Below are 19192 nucleotides of genomic sequence, written 5' to 3' on the forward strand. Positions count from 1 at the left end.
CTTTATAGAACGATGATTACTTTATAGAACGATGATTACTTTATATCATGGTGATTACTTTATAGCACGTTCATTATGAAATTAACGATTATATGAGGAAGAATGATAAAGTACACAATAATTTTTATAAAAATAATCTGGAAGGAATTAACGTATTTACTTTTGCAGATTAGTAGAGAGGATTAAACTTTGCTACAGTTTCTCTTGACAAAAGCAGTTGAGTCTTTGTCACAAACTCAAACTTTTAATTCCCTAATCTTTGCAACCTGATTGTGAAAACTTTTAATATTTCAAATTATTTGATCTAACAAAATCTATACATAATAGTATCTATGAAAGGTCTGGGAAATTGGTTTGCAAAGATATAGGGACTTAAAAATCGATTGTGTGACAAAGACTCCATTTATTTACCTTCAATACCCTCAAAAGCGAAAAGCCAAAAATAAGTAACTTTAATAAATCCCCCCCCCCCCGCTACATTTAAGCACAATAAAATATATCTCTCGTCTCTTTTAAAAATTATGCAATTATCGTAGCTGTAAAAAAATCAGCCAATTTGGTCCAGCCATTTGGCTAGCTATATATATGATGAGCGAAGAGCTTCTTTATTATATAGATATGAAATAATAATATACTTTAAACACTCTGTACTTAATGCAGGTAAATATTGATTTAAGACACACTGCACCGCGACCGAAGGACAATAAAAGCTGAGGGGTTTATAACATTCATTAAGTAGAGTAGGTTCCGGTAGGGCGAGTAGGGCAGGGATTCTTTAAAACATATTGTAGTGGCAGAGTGGATAATTTGTATTAGTTAAACGTACTTCAGTCTGTTTAAACAGGTGCTCAGTTCAGCAGCAGTAAAATGATAAAATTGTTGCAAATATTACATTTTGTCAACATTTTAACAAGAAAAGTGGTGAGTTTTATGATTATATACTCGTAAATGATATATAATCCCAGTTAATTGGGCCGGGGCACATCTAGGCTCTGCGTCCTTCACAAACGATAAAAAAGTAGTAATAAATCCAGTCCTAGGCGCAACTAAAATAAAGAAGAAGGGGTCAATCAGAGGTATGTCTCACAATCTTGAAGTTTTAATTCACAGGTTTAGGACAGTATCTCCCCCCCCCCTTTTATCCACCCTATAAAGTATAAAGTTGCGCCTTAGTGCATGTTAAGTTTTGTTTGTTTAAGATATCCTCAACTTTAATCAGTCAATATCAGCTGTTACTACGCAACACACTCATTTATAGTATATATATCACACACATCAAACACATCTCACAAAATATATTCTATCGGCGATATAAACCTTGTTCAAACTAAGGACGGTTTAGTTCTTAATAAAGATTACGGTGCAATTTCACGCTTTAAAAAAATCAATATTCGATTTCGAACATCCTAATTCAAATCAAACATCATCGAACACTATCTAAGTTCTAAATATTTTGTCTCTCTCCTTAAAAATCTATTTTTGCTGGAATAATAAGAAAAAGTAATAAAAATAATTTTATTTGAAAAAATAAAAGTTATTTTGGGTCAGAATTTTTTAAGATATTTTCCCATGTATTTTATAGATGAGTATGAAGGATGCAGATGTGATAATAGTTGGTGGTGGAATAGCTGGTCTTTCAGCAGCAGTCAGGCTCAAGGAGCATGGAATCAAGGTTGGACATGTCAGGAGTATATCTTTCAGTAGCATTAGGTTAAATGAGCATAGAATCAAGGTTGAACATGTCAGGAGTTTATCTTTCAGCAGCAGTTAGGTTCAAGGAGCATGGAATCAAGGTTGGACATGTCATGAGTATATCTTTCAGCAGCAGTTAGGTTCAAGGAGCATGGAATCAAGGTTGAACATTTCAGGAGAAGTGAGGCTCAAGGAGAATAGATTCAAGGTTGAACATGTCAGGAGTTTATCTTTCAGCAGCAGTTAGGTTCAAGGAGCATGGAATCAAGGTTGGACATGTCAGGAGTATATCTTTCAGCATCAGTTAGGCTTAATTTGCATAGAATCAATGTTGGACATGTCAGGTGTATATCTTTCAACAACAGTTAGGTTCAAGGAGCATGGAATCAAGGTTGAACATTTCAGGAGTATATCTTTCAGGAGCAGTTAGGCTCAAGGAGCATAGATTCAAGGTTGGACATGTCAGGAGTATATTTTTCAACACTAGTTTAGGTTCAAGGAGCATGGAATCAAGGTTGAACATGTCAGAAGTATATTTTTCAATATTAGTTTAGGTTCAAGAAGCATGAAATCAAGGTTGGCCATTTTAGCAGTATTTTTTAGAGTTGGGCTTAAAAAGAATTTAATCAAAATTGAGCAGTGGACACTACAGAAGTAGAGGGTTTAAAAGTATAAATGGTATTAAATAGATCCACTGCTAAATTCTATGTAGTAATTATTCACTTAAGGATTTAAAAATGAAGCTAGGATATTTAGTTAAACTATGCTTAAACCTTTATAGTTACAGAAAAGTAAAAAATAACACCGCTAACAAACACTAAATATATTTTAACACCATTTTAGACTATTTTGTTGGAAGCTAAGAACCGTATTGGAGGACGGATATTTACGGATGGAAAGCTGGAGCTGGGAGCTCAATGGATACATGGAGGCTGTCCAGGCAATCCCCTCTTCAACTATGCATCGACAAAGTAATGATTTGATTTGATTTCAAACATCAAAATTTAATATTGAATTTACTGCTCTTGATAACAAGATGCAATATTTTGACAGGAAACTTCTTGGATCTAAAGTAAAGCGTGTAGGGGATGACCAAGAGGATGATTACCCAACTGGATACTTCTACACCTCTCAGGATTATATAGAACTTGAGACATCACAAATTTAACAGTTTTTAAATTTGTATGACCCTCCCTGAACATTTTATTTTCCTTAAGAATTAATGAATCAAAACCTTTGTGTGGAGTACCGCTAATCTTTACCAATTGATCTTGATATCCAAGGTGGGTAGTTGTGAAATCACTGCTTTATCCATCGATAAAAGAGGAGTAAAACTCATCTGTAGTTCTGCATTTAAAAAAAAAGTTTTTCAACCATTCATATAATTTTTTGATTTGTTTTTTTTCTACCAAAAAGTTGGTTGATCAGAAATATTAAGATTTATTTTGACAAAAAAAACCCAGCTATTCTTAACTATATTAACAACAGGGGAGAATAATAGACCGTGATATCTCTAATAAAGTAAGTTGTTATTCTAAAATATAAAAATCAAGTATCTGAATTCTTTAGTTTAAATCTAGAAAATAATTATTAAATGTTTACAGGCCTGGGACATATATGAGAATATAAATGATGAAACTGAATTTAGTTTCAAAAATGCTGAACCATCTCTTCAAGGACAATCTCTCGGGTAAAGTTTATCCAATCAGATCCGATCCGATCCTATCCGATCCAATCCAATCCAATCCAATCCGATCCGATCCGATCCGATCCGATCGATCCGATCCGATCCAATCCAATCCAATCCAATCCAATCCAATCCAATCCAATCCAATCCAATCCAATCCAATCCAATCCAATCCAATCCAATCCAATCCAATCCAATCCCATCCCATCCCATCCCATCCCATCCAATCCCATCCAATCCAATCCAATCCAATCCAATCCAATCCAATCCAATCCAATCCAATCTAATCCAATCCAATTGATTAAGGATTGCTCAAGGCTCCCTAGGGCAAGAGTTCCAATTCGTCTTGTATCCGAGTTTTTAAGCCCGAATCTTGAAACAAGATTTAGTAAAAAAGATTTATTTTTTCTCGAAGTTACATTTAACCTTTTTTCCAGAGAGTTCTACAAGAAACGTGTAAAAGAAGAAATAAGAAAGCTTAAGAAGGATGACTATTCCAGAAATGAAATGAAGGTGACTGATAAAATACAAATGCTATCTTAAATTATTTCCAATTCTATAGAATGTTTTTTTTCTGACAAGAAAAAGAAATTTATTATTGATATTCTGCGCATTAAAAAACAGAAATGAGATAATATTTTCTTTTACATTTAAAAAAAAAATATTTAGATGTTCATTAATAATAACTATTTATAAAACTGTTACTTTGGTTCGCAGTGTAATAAAGTTTTTGGACAGAAATTTTTTCTTTATTTTAAAGATTCAAGCATTCTTAGATTTAATTTTTTTCTGAGCTTCAGCGAGGGACAAAATATAATCTAAAAATGTTAAGGACCTTTGAGAAAATTATCACTATTAATTTCTTAAAATAAAAGCAATTTTTTCAGGATATAGAAATGGTGGTTGAAAGTCTTTCACTCATGCTAGCAGGATATCTTGGGTAGGTTTTAAATAATCATTTTAAATTTGGTGTTCAGGAGTTGAGTCTTTGCCCCAAACTTAAATTATCTAATCTTTATATCTTTGCCACCTGATGGTGTAATCTTTTGATATTTCAAAATAAGTTTATTTGATCTCACAATATTCAAAGTATGAAATATCCAAGCTCGGGACAAAATAAAATCTAAAAAGGCTTAAACCTCGATAAAAAGTTTCTATCCAAAAATAAATAAAAAATAAGTGTTATAAATAGTTACGATAAAACCGACACCTTATGTTCAGGGATTCTCTTGAAGAAGCCAGTCTTTATCTATATGGAAGCTCTGAGGAGCTACCTGGAGAAGATGTTGTTGTCCCTGATGGACTCAATAGCATTATAAATGCACTTGCTCAAGATATGGATAGCAACTTTGTGAGTTATTAACTTCATTTAACTGATTTTTTAAAACACATATTAAATTAAATTAATCAGACTTTTAGGGACATCCACAACCACATAAATAATCTTGAAATGACTACACTAACTCTTGAATATCAGTGAAAATCGTATTACAGAAACATCACATAGAAATGATAATATTACATTAATTCCCTTTTCATTATTACCTACAAATTTCCATCAATAAATCTCAAATTTCTTGTTAGGAACTCGAGAAGCCTGTTGAGAAAATTAAATGGAGTTCCGAGGGAGTAGAAGTTGTGACAAAAGACAGGTGACTTTTTTGTTTTACAACTAAACAACAGTTGGACACTTAATTTATAACAAAGTCATGAATTGGACCTTTCATTGACAGCTGACATTACAAAGATAGACCATTTCATATATGAGACAATGAAATGTCCTGTCTATAAATGTCCTACTTATGAAAATTCCTGTTTACAACATTCCCTGTATATGAACTGTCCTGCAGTCTATGAACTGTCCGGTCTATAAACTGTCCTGTCTGTGAAATGTCCTGTCTCTGAAATGTCCTCTCTAATGTCCTGAAATGTCCTGTCTATGTTCTATGGCATGTATTTTCATCAAATGAAAAAAGTAATTAAAATAATCTAGAATCTAATCTTATAATTTCCTTCTAGAGTTTACAATGCTGACCATGCAATTGTGACAGTCCCAATTGGAGTTTTGCAAACGCAAGATTTGTTTTCTCCTCAATTAGATGATAAGAAGGTAGAATCCTCATTTCATTTTATGCTTCTAGGGGCCTTTAGATGCAATTTTAGGGGACCCTCCATTTATACTGTGATGTATTATTCACAATTAGACCCCTTAAACCTTTATCTGAGTAAGAAAAAGGAAGATATCGTCGTATTTCTACACAAGTGTTGAATTCCTTCAATTTCATTCTCTCTCTAAATAAATTCGCAAGTTACACTTCTCTAAATCCTTAATTGAAAATAAAAAATTTAAGATAGAAAAAGAGGGATAACTCCATAAGTCAATCAACTCAGACAAGGGTTTGAAGGATACCGTTGTAAATCGGACATGCTATAAATGGATGGAGTGCTGTCACTTAAAGTTACGTTATTAGTCCCTTTTAATAATTCCATAATATAAAATAATTTGTCAGAATAAGTTTCATCTTCTCTCTTTAGAAGAGAGGAATAGAGAATATGCGAGGAGGAAGGATCAGCAAAATATTCCTTGAGTTTGATAAACCATTCTGGAATGAAGGAGAAGGAAACATAAATTTCGTCTGGACAAAGAAGGTGAGTCAGGTTTAAAAATGAAATAATGTGACAGATAAGTCGTCTTTTCCGCCGTAATGGCTGCAGTTTGGTGCCCATTTGGAACTCAGCTGTTTTTCTGCTAATTTTTTTAAACAACAAATGACAATTTTGTTAGATTAAAAATACCAAATATATTTTCAATATTTGTTGACTCTTCGTTAAAGCCAACGCTAAAAAAGTACGTTTTATCTTATTCTATAAACTTTTAGGATATTGATGGTGCTAATTTACCCGAGGAATGGTTCAAAACCGTGAATGGATTTGATGAGGTAAGTTTCCTTAATTATTAGTCTACTTAGATTGAAACCAAAAGCGCATTTTTTTTATTATAAATCCTTTTTCTTAATAGCTATTGTTAAATACAAAAAGTATAAAATTCTGAACTGCAACTTCTCATTCTTGTTAAATTATGTCCCGACGCCCTATCATTAAAGGAACTGTGACCTTTCTTTTTAATGAACATCCATTGAAAGTGTGGTGTGTCCAATTCACATCACTACGTTGAAAGCGTTGTCTGATCAAGTATAAATTAGATAAACATTTATTGTTTTTCACTACAGAAGTAACTTGAACCATTTCTTGCTTCAGAAACAATGCAGAAATTATCAAAAAAAAAACCTTTTCAAACCAGAAAAATGACTGTATCTTCCACAATATTGATCAGATTAAGGTTTCAAAGGTACAGTTGTGAACAGGCATTGTCATCTTTGCATGGAGAGTAACTTTAAAGTAGCTAAATATATCCTATTTCTAGATCAGAGGTTATTGTTGATCTTAAATTTCAGGTTGAGGGTACTAATGATACTCTTATAATGTGGGTAGTAGGTAGTGCTGCAGAGTATGTAGACAAACTGGGAGACAAAGAAATACTTGAACAAGCTGGAAAACTACTCAGGTTTATAATCTCTTATTTTTATAGAACTCTTAACATCTCTTAACATACTTTAACTTCCTTTTTTTTTTCTTTGCCATTGAGTTCATTTTTAAACACTGGTCGCCATAATAGTAGGTGACATAGGAAAGACTAGTTAAACCACTTTTGCATAGGTTTAATTTGATATCAGTATCCCAGAGATGTAGTTAAATTATCTCCATAAGCAAATTTCAAGAGACCCTTAATGCAAAGATGCTAATTGACCGATTCACAACGGTATCATTGAAATCTTTTTGTGGTTAGTGTGGAAGATATTGTCGTTTTTAGGTTCAAAGGTGATAAATTCTTTTCTTCAGTAGCAATGCGCAAGTCAATTCAAGAATGTTTATTTTATCAGACGGTTTACTGGGGACCCTGCACTATCTCTTCCCAACAAGGTTCGAAGACACCCCTGGCTAGCAGATCCCTATGCACTAGGAACCTGGAGCTATCCATCTATCTACTCAACTCATCAGGTCTGTAAAGAACTTGAGATCTTATTTTAAGATACCATAGAGAAAAATGAGCAAATTAAGATATTTACTCATGGAAAAATATAAAATTGGCATGAGTTCATCTTTCACAGCAAAATTGTTGTTGAAAAATGTTAGATTTTGCCATGAAATATTAATTGAGATCCTATTCTACAGGACTATAAAGAGCTATCAACTCCTCTACCCTCTCCTACAGTACCCAGACTACTGCTAGCTGGAGAACATGTACATCCTCAATACTGGTCATTCATGCACGGTGCACGGCTTTCAGGTATTTTAAAAATATTATAATTTAAAAAAGACAACATTCATTAACTTGGTCCTCATTCACACAATTGGAGATAAAAGTAGTTTCTAATATCATTTTTAGGGATCGAGCAAGCGGACAAAATTGCAGAGTTTATGAAAAAATAAGTTAATGTAAATATCAAGATTGTGTTTTTTCTCAATTAAACAAATAACATATGTATCAGATTAGACAAAGTAGAAATTATTCATACTTTAAAATAAAAAAACACTTAAAAAATATCCTACCTGAGTGTATATATCACAAGAAACTGTGTAATGTTTCAATGCTTTGATCACCATCGGCTCAAACAGTCGGATAAAGGAAGCCAAAGAGTTTTTATCTGCAGCACTCCTTTAAATTCTACATTTCATTTCGTATTTCTTTAGGCAAAATACGTCATTTTAAGGGACTGGAAACGTAATTTCAAAGAAAGATGGAAATTCCCAATTAACAATGGCACCCTTTAAAGCGTTGAATGAATTTTATATCCATGTTTAAAAACTGATTATTTTTAATTGTGGTTTCTCTAAAAAGTGACTCGCGCTTTTCTACTGCAGGAAAACCATGGAGAAATTGACATAATATAACACCTTTCAAACGTAGAAACGTAGTTATCTATATCTTCCACATTATTGATCAAAAAAAGGTTTCAAGGGTACCGTTGTGAATCGGGCATGTACTTTTTTTAAAATGTGGGTTCACTTGTTATTATGCCTACATTCCCTTTAAACTATGTTCAAGGAATAACTCTATGATTACAGAATTTTAAAAAATTAAGCGTTATTTTTAATATTACAGAACAATAGAACAATTTTCCTGAACACAAAGAAAATTCCAATTTTCGGAATTAAGGATTGATTACAAATAGAAAATGTTGTCCAAAAACCACAACTAGAACAAAAAATTTTCTGACAAAAACTTGTTACTTTTGATAGGACATTTCGAATTGGATATTTTGAGCAGTAAGATTGGTGTAGGAGTGTTCATAATTTCAAAAGCTAAGGATTTTCGTATTTATTTTAACAATGTGTATTGTGTACAGTCCCTTTAATGTTGAATGCCATGAATGTATTCCTGATAGGTCTAAAAGGATGGTTTCTAACAATAGACATCCTCAGTGAGGCTGAGCTGCTGCTGCTGCTACTAGATAAATCTCTAGCCTCGAGGTTGAGACCATGTTCTATTGTAAAGCTTGTGTACGGACTGCTGATAATTACCTAAAATATAAAAAAAATTACCAACTTCGCATGATCACGATAGCCAATGTAGGCACTTTTGAATTGGAGGATAAATGCTTGATCCCTCAGTTTAAATTCTCTGAAGGGTTTTCCCCACCATAAATTAATTCGTAAATTCACAACACAAAAGTTCTTCCTGATCATTAGTCTGCACTTTTTGAATCCTTTGAACATAAAATAGACCATAATTCTATGCAACCATGGGCTAAATATCAAATAACACTTTCTATTTAATCAAATATGGCCGCTAAAAAGCTAAAAATGCCTAAAATTTAAATCTTTAAATTCCTTCTTTGCTGATAAATAGAAAATCAGCACCGAAAATTTATCAAAATAAAACGAAGGGATCTTCAAAAAGAATGTTCTGAGCTGAAAATTTTACAGAATAATCGGCTTCTATTGTCTTCTATTTCTTTTAGCTTTCCTCGAGTCGAGAATTTATTAATACTGAGGTTGAACCTGTCGTAGCTGGTAACCTGGTTCAACTACATATCATTCATAAATATTCATCTTAGGTGATTTATCTAAAGAATAATTTGCTGAAACACCTCGAAAATTGAAGGACATGTCTGTATTCTCGGGAAGGAAGGAATACTGCTGTTATAGAGAAAGGGAAAATTATTCTTAAACAGGCATCTCAGCAGTGCTTGCACAGAGATCAAAGCTGGTCTAATTATTGCAAATACATTCAAAACTTTGTAAAAAAAATAATTCATTACGTTGTTTAGTATCTTGCTCGAGGTCGGATTTAGTAAACTGAGAGAAATAGTTGAACTATTTGTAGGTGTTGAACTACTACTTTAGTGCGCTCGGCTACAATACAGCAGAAGTTCAGCAATCTAGATGATATTCTACTTCCTGTATATTAATTTCAACCTTAGAACAAGGATATGAGCTATAAAGCTTACAGGGTTTATACCAGACTTAAATACATCAGCTGTGATTGTGAATAAGATTAAAAATCAATTTCATTCCTCGTAAATGATAGAACAAAAATGCGAAACATGAATTGAAAACAATCAATTCAAAGTAAAGTTGTCTTTGAATTAAAATGTATAATAGATCTATAGATATATTACTAACTGAATTGCCTGGCGTTACCGTCGAATAAAAAAAAGTTGGCCATCTAAAGCTATAATATATATATATATATATATATGTGAGCGAAGAGCTTTATTATAAGAAGATATTTGTATTTGCTTTTTCCTTGGTGCTATCACCATACATGCTTTCATGTACATCAGATACTCCTCCACATGCTTCCCAACCTCGAACCCTATACTGTAGTTCATCACATCAGAGAAACAATTCAGCACGCTCACCACGTAGCCGGACACCTTCTCCTCACTCTTCTCGTCCAAAGAGGTCTTGTAGATATTGAAGCTGGACTTGAGAATCTCGAACATCTTCATGTAGAACGGATTTCCAAAGAAGTATCCTCTAAGTTTCTTCTCGTCCTTGGAAGGTTTCTCCCCTGGTGTTGGAGATGTGGATCCTGGAGCTTGATCCGGGTTCTGCTTCTTCTTGATCGGAGACAATGTCGTGTTCTGCAGGGAGGGGAGAGAGGGTTTTGAGGAGGTCTGGGGATAAATCAATATTTTGAATTTGGAAATAAGTATTATACCTTACCACCCCCCTCCCATTCAATCAAAAAAAAATGTATATATCTTAAAAAATCTGAACATCTATGGTATCATATCTTACGCAGCAAATCTTGAATCAATTACTGGCGTCGTCGTTTTTCTTTTTGTTTTACAAATACCGCAAACAATATCATAATTTCTAAAACTGTTTCTGAAACTGTTTTTTTTTTTTATAATACTGATATAGTTCCTGGACGGGTTGTATATCCTCCAGGACATGCTGGCTGATGGAGAGCAGTTTAACTAGATGCTGGAGCAGCTCATCTCCACATCTAAACCAAAAACAATGTTTAGGATCAGGATGCGCATCCTGGATCCTAATATGCGAAAATATGAAAATCCAAATGGTGAATTATTAATTTTAATCAAAAAATAATCTGTTTGTTTTTCTCAGACAAAAACCTTTTATTGAGAAACTAGAAATTGATTATAAATGATCTGATCTCTCATTAGCCATTACTCATTAGTCATAAAGATAGAAAAAAACATAGAAGACTGGAGAAAGGTGATCTAATTTTTGAAAAGAAAGGTCCGGATTCGTGTCAAAATTGAGTGAAGGCACCATGTTGTTTAAACATCATTTCTATCTAGTTTTTCATTTCTGTTTCACATCTTGTTTCTCGTTTTGTATCTTTCATTCTTTTCTCCTTTATCATTTTTAGCTATAGTGTTCTTTTTCATCTATGTTTATTTATTTTCTTTTCTATTTCACTTTTAAATCCCGGAAGCTTTTAGTTTTAGATTACCCAATCCACGGCCACGTGTATTGTTATCCCTGTCTACCTGCTGAGAGCTGTATCTCCTAGAACTAAAGAATTGATTCCATCCCTCGACACTTCACCAGTTTCTCGCAGATTGTGACAAACAAGTCCTAGGATAAGAATTCAATACACTATTTTAATATTTGGATATGATATGAATCAGTTGAGATTGAAAATTATGAATACTGAGAAGAAATTGAGCAATTGACATGGCTTGTTCACTGTTCAGTGCAATTTAGTACTTAATATCATATAAAGAATATTGAAAACTACTTTAAATCATAGTGATTTGTAATTTGTAATAAATATTTCCTTGCAGAAATGTCGATTCAAATCCTTCCTTTCTTTAATTTTGAATCGGTGGTTTAAGTTTTAACTAGCAATAGGAGTGAACAAATTCTACTTCGTCTTCTCTGAATCCCAATCTCTGTGGGCAACCCACTAACCTGAGTATAGTCCAGCTGCTATCCTGAGTAGGCTTGAGTGAACCATCAGATCTGTACAGTATATTGAGGATTCAAGAAGGAGCAGAATATGATTGAGTAGAGAGGACGCCGGGGACTGAACAGTAGCCTCTTTAATTACAGTCGCCCTACAAAGTATGCAATTAAATAAAATGAAATGAAATGAAATGAAATGAAATCAAATCAAATGAAATCAAATCAAAGCAAAGTTGCAGGGACGGCCTAAGACTCCAATAGTGGATCGGAGTTTCAAGTCCTTTCCATTAATTAATTATTGACGTTAATTAATGATTGAAAAATAAACTAAAGGTTAGCAGTTGTACAGCACTGTCTGTGACTAAAGCTCCAGAAATATGTTTGAAATTAGTTTAGCAATTTCTCAATAAGGAGAAGGTAAACCCTAGATTTCTCCTGGTGGATACAATATATCTACCTTCAAACCCCTGGATATTCTCCTAGTGGATACAATATATATACCTCCAAACCCCTGGATATTCTCCTAGTGGATACAATATATATACCAACCCCTGGATATTCTCCTAGTGGATACAATATATATACCTCCAAACCCCTGGATATTGTCCTAGTGGATACAATATATCTAGCCTCAAACCCCTGGATATTCTCCTAGTTGATACAATATATATACCTCCAAACCCCTGGATATTCTTTAAGTGGATACAATATATCTAGCCTCAAACCCCTGGATATTCTTTAAGTGGATACAATATATCTAGCCGCAAACCTCTGGATATTCTCCTAGTGGATAAAAACATTTACCTAGTTAACCGTGGCATATGAATCCCCCACACCCCTGGGTATTCTCCGGGCGGATAAAACTAGAAATCATTACATTTATCATAATAAAAAACATGTTTAAACAGGATAAAAGTTACTAACAGTGTGAAGTGTAGTATGAAGTATGAGAAACTGCTTTAAACTTAGAATTTTAAGATATAAAAATTCTACAAACTTTAAGTAGATATTGAATGAAAAAAAAAAACATAATTTTATACAGTTTTTTTGTCACTTCTGAAAATAAATTGTAAAACGAGATGTTAGGAGTAGGTCAGTGATTACTAGTGAATTAATATTAACATTATTAATATTAAATACAAGCTTAGGAACCCCCCTTTGCCCGGAATTTGTTCTTTTAAAAGTAGACACACCCAACTTAAAATCTTAAAACAAAGCTTAGAACATTCCCCAATCAAAATTTGAGGCAAATCGGTTAAGTGGTTTACGAGTTATGATTGGACTCTATGTATTAAATATATATTAAAATGATTCCTGAATGATTTTATCTAAAGCTTCAATACAACCAAACAATAGATGTTTGTTCCCAGCTGTCTTCAGTAATCCGTAGATTTCTAGGATAACCTAAAAAATGAAAAAAAAAATTTAAGAAAAATTCATCCAAAAGTTAAATTAGTTCCATCGACAATATAACACCACTCAGTCGTTTCGATGATGGAGATATTTGTCATTTAAGTATCTGAAAATGGATTTTTGTATTATTAGGATAAAGAGCAAAGCTAATCATGAATATGGTCTTGATTTATTTTATTCCAGCTGAAGAACTGCTAGATGTGATCATGAATAAAAGATGAATAATTGCCCATCTTAGCTATTTGCTTTTGTTTGAAATGTCACAAATGATGTTGTATTATTATTAAAGGACAACCCTTCATTCAATGAAATAGGGGTCGGCGCTCCTAGCCGCCGAAATGTATCCATGGACTGACCGGACCGTGTTACCCTAGAGAGAAGACTTATACTAGGCGAGCCGCCCAAGACCCGCATATCTTATTTGTTAGTTATAAAATAAAATATTTTTCTTTAAAATGACATTGCTTGTCAATTTTACCGAAAGCCATATTATTTTCATTATTATTTTCCAGAAGTAAAAGATGCTGCTAACAAATATTTATTATTTTTATTCAAGAGTGTATATTTTTCAGAAATACACAAACACTCATAGAGGAAAGCGGGAAATGATTTTTGATGATTTGGGAAAAAATGTAAAATTGGACATCTAGATTCTAGATGCAACTTTTTTCAGTCTTATGAATACTTTTCATCCAAAATATCATTGATTTTGCTCCGCGTAGGCAGATATAAATGATTTTGCTCCGCGTAGGCAGATATAAATGATTTTGCTCCGCGTAGGCAGATATAAATGATTTTGCTCCGCGTAGGCAGATATAAATAATTTTGCTCCGCGTAGGCAGATATAAATGATTTTGCTTCGCGTAGGCAGAAATAAATGATTTTGCTCCGCGTAGGCAGATATAAATGATTTCGAGAAAAAGTACAGCTGTCATTATTTTTATTATAGGTCAACCCTTAGTTGGATAAAAAAGCAGTACCTGGAATCCTGAGGAGGAAAATGTGATCTGAGGTTTAGGAAGCTCAGGAGGATGATGGACTGGGTTTCCAGCATCGTTCGTGCACGCCATCTCCTACGCATTCGTTTTAAGATATTCATCTTCAAATCTACAAAATCCCCTCCCCCCCATCTTAAAATTTATGAATTACAGTGGTTTTATTAAAATAATTCACGAAAAAAATAATTTTTACTATTCATTAGGGCTCACGTTAAGACATATTTGACACTATATTTAGTGATTTAAGTTTCTTGGTATATTCCTAGAGAACGATTTTTGGACCCCCCCCCCTGCAGCACATATTTGAAAATAAAAATATAAAAAAATTCTAAAGTTTTCTCATCACTTCTATCAGATCTAATAAGATGTAAAGATTTAATATTTTGTAGTTTACCTGGGAGAATATAGGATGCAGATAGAGGATCAATCTTGGACAGTAGATCACATAGTTCCATCTAAACAAACATTAATTATTTGATCTACTAATATCTCCTTTTTAGAACTAAATCTTTTTACCCCGTTTATTGGAAAATAATTTGCGAAAAAACTGCTAAAATTTAACACGTTGCACGTTGTTTAATCTACAGTGATATCCAGAAACTATGGAATAGAAAGATGAGTTTTAGGCGCAATTGCTATGACTTTAAATAGTCCAATATGCATGGGATACAGCAATTGTGCAGTGTAAACAGACCTTTTTGACTTGATTTGTGATTTAATAAGTGTCTAGTAAAACTATTTGCTTTGTAACAGCATCAAATACACTTAAGTATTGCTGTAAATTCCTATTTCAGAGTTTTCTGGTTATCACTGTACGCATAGTCAAAATCCATTTAGCATAGAAATACCTTGATCAGCCAATAACTGTTGTTTGAAAGTGCTAATACGGTTTCCAGCAATCTATAAAAGCACTAGTAGTTAAAATAACTCGGTTGAAACTAGAAACTAATCATACTAGCTAGATGTAGTAGAAACTAACCTATGTATGATAGAAACCAACCTTTATGCAGTAGAAACTAACCTAAATATGAGGAAACTAACCTAGATGAAGAAGAAACCAAACTAGATATAGAAGAAACTAACCTAGAAGTATAAGAAACTAACCTAGATGTATAAGAAACTAATCTACATGTAGAGGAAACTAACCTAGATGTAGAAGAAACTAATCTAGGTGTAGAAGAAACTAACCTAATTGTAGAAGAAACTAACCTAGATGAACAAGAAACTAAAGTAAATGTAGAAGAAACTAACCTAGAAGTATAAGAAACTAACCTAAATGAAGAGGAAACTAACCTAGATTTAGAAGAAACTAATCTACATGTAGAAGAAAATAACCTAGAAGTATGAGAAACTAACCTAGATGTATAAGAAACTAATCTACATGTAGAGGAAACTAACCTAGATGTAGAAGAAACTAATCTAGATGTAGAAGATACTAACCTAATTGTAGAAGAAACTAAACTAGATGAAGAAATAAATAACCTAAATGTAGAAGAAGCTAACCTACATGAAGAAGAAACTAACCTATATATAGAAGAAACTAACCTAGATGAAGAAGATACTAACCTAATTGTAGAAGAAACTAAACTAGATGAAGAAATAAATAACCTAAATGAAGAGGAAACTAATCTAAATGTATAAGAAACAAGCCTAGATGTAGAAGAAACTAACCTAGATGTAAAAGAAACTAACCTTGATGTAGTAGAAACTAACCTAGATGTAGAAGAAACTAGATCTGCCTCTAGAAGTTGTGGAATTAGAAGTTTGATCCCTGCCAGCGCCTGCTTTATTGTCAAAGAAGAGGAATCCTTCAGACTTGAGATTAGCATATGCGAAATCTCATCAGAATTTAGCAAGCTTCCTATAGAATATTAGACCAAATCAAATCAAATGAGAAATTGGGAGATATGCTTCCAAGTTTAGACCTCTTTCGTTAATAAAACAGTGATTTAACATATTTCAATATATGACCGAGCAATATTGGAATATTTAAACACATATTAGTTAATAGATTAATCAGTCCTACCTACATGCTTCAAATTCAAAATGACTGTATTAGATAATCTAGGTATATTGTATAATTCTTTGTGATCTTTATAATTTTGTTTATAAATAGTTAACAATCAACAAACCTTCGAACCACTGAGAGGGAGAGCCTCCACTTTCAATACATGCTCCTAAATATAAGTTTGAAATGTAATGATGTCAGCTGTTTTGTAACAGTGTTTAAGCATACTGTTCAAGAAACTCCGAACCAACACAACTAATTGACAACGATGATTTTACTACATACTATACTTTAGATTCTGGGATTATATTTCTCAAGATTCTGAGATTATACTCTAGATTCTGGTATTACACTCCTAATTGTTAACTCAAATCCTTTAAGACCCATGGCCAGTGAAAATCCACTCATATTTGAATCAAGAAATCCACAAAAAAATGTTTTACCTCTGAGAAGAATTGAAAGAAGTCTTGCTGTGGATCCTCTTAATCCAGGGTCTTCGTGGTCAAGATACTGGGTTAGATCCGATACGGTAACTGTTTCAACACAAATATTAACTAAATTGTTTTTAGACAAGCTGTATAATTGATAAATGCATGTTTGTCTCATCTGTAATTCTGGATAAGGATGCATGTTGAATAATGAATACAACTCAAATTTATATACTGACTAGCTTGTGAACCCAGTTTTGCTTGGTAACTAAAATATCTCCAAAAAACTCGATCCTCATGATTGTTTCAAACCTAGCTAGGAACATTTACATGGTTGTACCGAATTCCCCAATCAAGAGGCGTATGGATCAAGGTGTTCTTGATTTATGATCGGACATCAGACAGAATTTATGAGTTACGTATTTTAAAATTTTGTAGATCAATTTAAATAAAAGATAATGATGGTTCTTAAATATATGGTTTCCTGAAGAAAATTCTTCAAAATCCTCCAATGAAACATGCAGATTCCAGGTCTGAAAAATTAAAATTTTTTTTGCAACTAGCTTATGTTACCGCCAGGCTACCCATAAGTGTCCACAAAAAAATTCAGCTAATTAGGCCCAGCCGTTTTATTATATAGATTTAGCTGAATATTAATAGATTTATTACCTGAGGGTTTAGCAACAATACTTCGCACATACAGGACAACGCCAGAGTTTTCACGCTAACCCTGTAATTTAAAAAAAAATACTATTTAAGGATTAAAAACCAAAACAAAACTGTCCTTCGAACATATTTACCTCATTTGGAACAACATCTACCACAATTTAAACAAACATCTACCGCATTTAAACAAACATCTACCGCAATTTGAACAAACATTTACCAAAATTAAACAAACATGTACTGCATTTAAAAAACCATTTACCGGATTTAAACAAACATTTACCGCATTTAAGCTCATGTTTACATCGTTTAGACTTTACAACAATACTTAAGGACAAATGATGTAAACCACTCTCTGTAGGACAAATAATTAGTAGAAAAAATGGCGTGTTAAGACAAATGGTTTGTAGGACAATTAAATGATGTTAGAACAAATAACATAACGCCAATTTTACCGTATTAGAAAAGACTTTACAGCTTTCGTGTAGTTGATTCACCGCAGACCAGGGGTCAATATAATTCCCAAAAAAGCTGATTTTCTCGATCCCAAAATAATTTTTTGCCCCCAATTTACTGACTGAAGAATCTATTGAACAATATTTATCTGACTGAAGAATCTACGGAACACTATTTACCTAACAGAAGAATCTACTGAACAATATTTATCTGACTGAAGAATCTACTGAACAATATTTATCTGACTGAAGAATCTACTGAACAATATTTATCTGACTGAAGAATCTATTGAACAATATTTATTTGACTGAAGAATCTACTGAACAATATTTACCTGACTGAAGAATCTATGGAACACTATTTACCTAACAGAAGAATCTGGAACTAAAGTTCCTTTATCTCTGGTTAGAAGAAACCTGGAGACGAGGAGGCGGGCCAAATACTGGATAGACACGCCTTCTCCTGATCCACAAATAATCATCTCCAAGGGACTGGAAACATACTTTAAATGACCCATCATTTGGTGAGGTACATGCTCTATTAAAAATGATGGTTCAGGTAACAAAGATATAGGGATTAGAAAATTTGAGTTTCTGGCAAAGATTTAATTCCTCTGCAAGCTGTATAACGATATCTTCCTCCTTATATATTAGATGAAGCCTTAGATGTTACCGATATAAATGAGCTTGTAACTAATAGTGGGGCACTTAATATTGCATAGACACCTTTTTTTCAAATATTCTCACTTCCGTTCCAAAACAGTTCAATTCAACTGTAGAACTGGTCTTCTCAATTCACAAAAATTATCAAGTAAAAGGAAACTAATCCTTGTAGCTTAATTACGTAAGGTTGTAAAACTTTTAGTCTGAGTCTACGTCTACGACATCAGGTTGCCAAGATGTAAGGATAATAGAATAATAGTTAGAGGCTAGTAGTCATTTCCTTTGTTACACTGACATTGCCCTTGGATGATATTATTTAATAGATTCCTATAAAACTTCCAATATTCAATTCTTCTTCATCCTCTTCCTTCTTGAGTACAGGTTTATCTTCAACAACTGGAGAGATGTTTACTACTGGAGGTGTCTCATTCACATCTACAGGATTCAGATCAATACTGCTTGATGGAGCTCCTAGATATTCACTTTATTAACAGAAAGTCATCCCTTTAAAGGGAGCGACCGGCTAGACATGGCAAGTGAGCTGAGAGTACAGTATTATCAAGGATTATATAATATGGATATAAGAAAGTTGTATAGTTTTTAGGTCTTGTGAAAAATTGAAAGCAGCACCGTCTCTGTCGTACGCATGGCATTTTACCCTCTGAAGAGTTGCTTATTTATCACTTTGTTTATGCATGATAACACCAAATGATACTATAGTATCAACAATGTAT

General features: G+C 33.2%; 2 protein-coding genes across 3 annotated transcripts in view; one reads left to right on the forward strand and one right to left on the reverse strand.

Annotated features, from left to right (window-relative positions):
* The window catches only part of LOC111707916 (huntingtin), a 44669-nt gene that overhangs the window by 17744 nt on the left and 7733 nt on the right, over positions 1–19192 (reverse strand). Inside the window, exons 11-30 of the mRNA XM_023481137.1 lie at positions 18786–18929; positions 18162–18258; positions 17344–17404; positions 17159–17207; positions 16690–16779; positions 16371–16415; positions 15952–16099; positions 15087–15138; positions 14633–14693; positions 14585–14595; positions 14221–14313; positions 13142–13231; positions 12632–12690; positions 11834–11979; positions 11410–11497; positions 10817–10898; positions 10190–10563; positions 9532–9652; positions 8820–8962; positions 7991–8096 (exon numbers count right to left, since the gene is read on the reverse strand). Coding sequence (XP_023336905.1) covers positions 7991–8096; positions 8820–8962; positions 9532–9652; positions 10190–10563; positions 10817–10898; positions 11410–11497; positions 11834–11979; positions 12632–12690; positions 13142–13231; positions 14221–14313; positions 14585–14595; positions 14633–14693; positions 15087–15138; positions 15952–16099; positions 16371–16415; positions 16690–16779; positions 17159–17207; positions 17344–17404; positions 18162–18258; positions 18786–18929 — 2060 coding nt within the window. The remainder of the gene's footprint in view (positions 1–7990; positions 8097–8819; positions 8963–9531; positions 9653–10189; positions 10564–10816; positions 10899–11409; positions 11498–11833; positions 11980–12631; positions 12691–13141; positions 13232–14220; positions 14314–14584; positions 14596–14632; positions 14694–15086; positions 15139–15951; positions 16100–16370; positions 16416–16689; positions 16780–17158; positions 17208–17343; positions 17405–18161; positions 18259–18785; positions 18930–19192) is intronic.
* LOC111708135 (peroxisomal N(1)-acetyl-spermine/spermidine oxidase) lies at positions 789–7984 on the forward strand. 2 transcript variants are annotated; one of them, XM_023481449.1, is made up of 17 exons: positions 789–921; positions 1583–1672; positions 2536–2663; positions 2746–2827; positions 3181–3213; positions 3297–3382; positions 3817–3892; positions 4267–4319; positions 4601–4730; positions 4964–5031; positions 5399–5489; positions 5915–6028; positions 6259–6318; positions 6835–6944; positions 7321–7438; positions 7613–7727; positions 7827–7984. In XM_023481449.1, exons 1-17 carry the CDS (start codon positions 868–870, stop codon positions 7868–7870), a joined length of 1452 nt encoding a protein of 483 aa, XP_023337217.1. In that variant the 5' UTR covers positions 789–867; the 3' UTR covers positions 7871–7984. The 2 variants fall into 2 exon arrangements, with proteins under 2 accessions (XP_023337217.1, XP_023337296.1); XM_023481528.1 differs by lacking the exons at positions 789–921; positions 1583–1672 and adding an exon at positions 1884–1961.

This window comes from Eurytemora carolleeae, unplaced genomic scaffold (genome assembly GCF_000591075.1).
Source record: "Eurytemora carolleeae unplaced genomic scaffold, Eaff_2.0 scaffold58, whole genome shotgun sequence".
Classification (NCBI taxonomy): Eukaryota; Metazoa; Arthropoda; class Copepoda; order Calanoida; family Temoridae; genus Eurytemora; species Eurytemora carolleeae.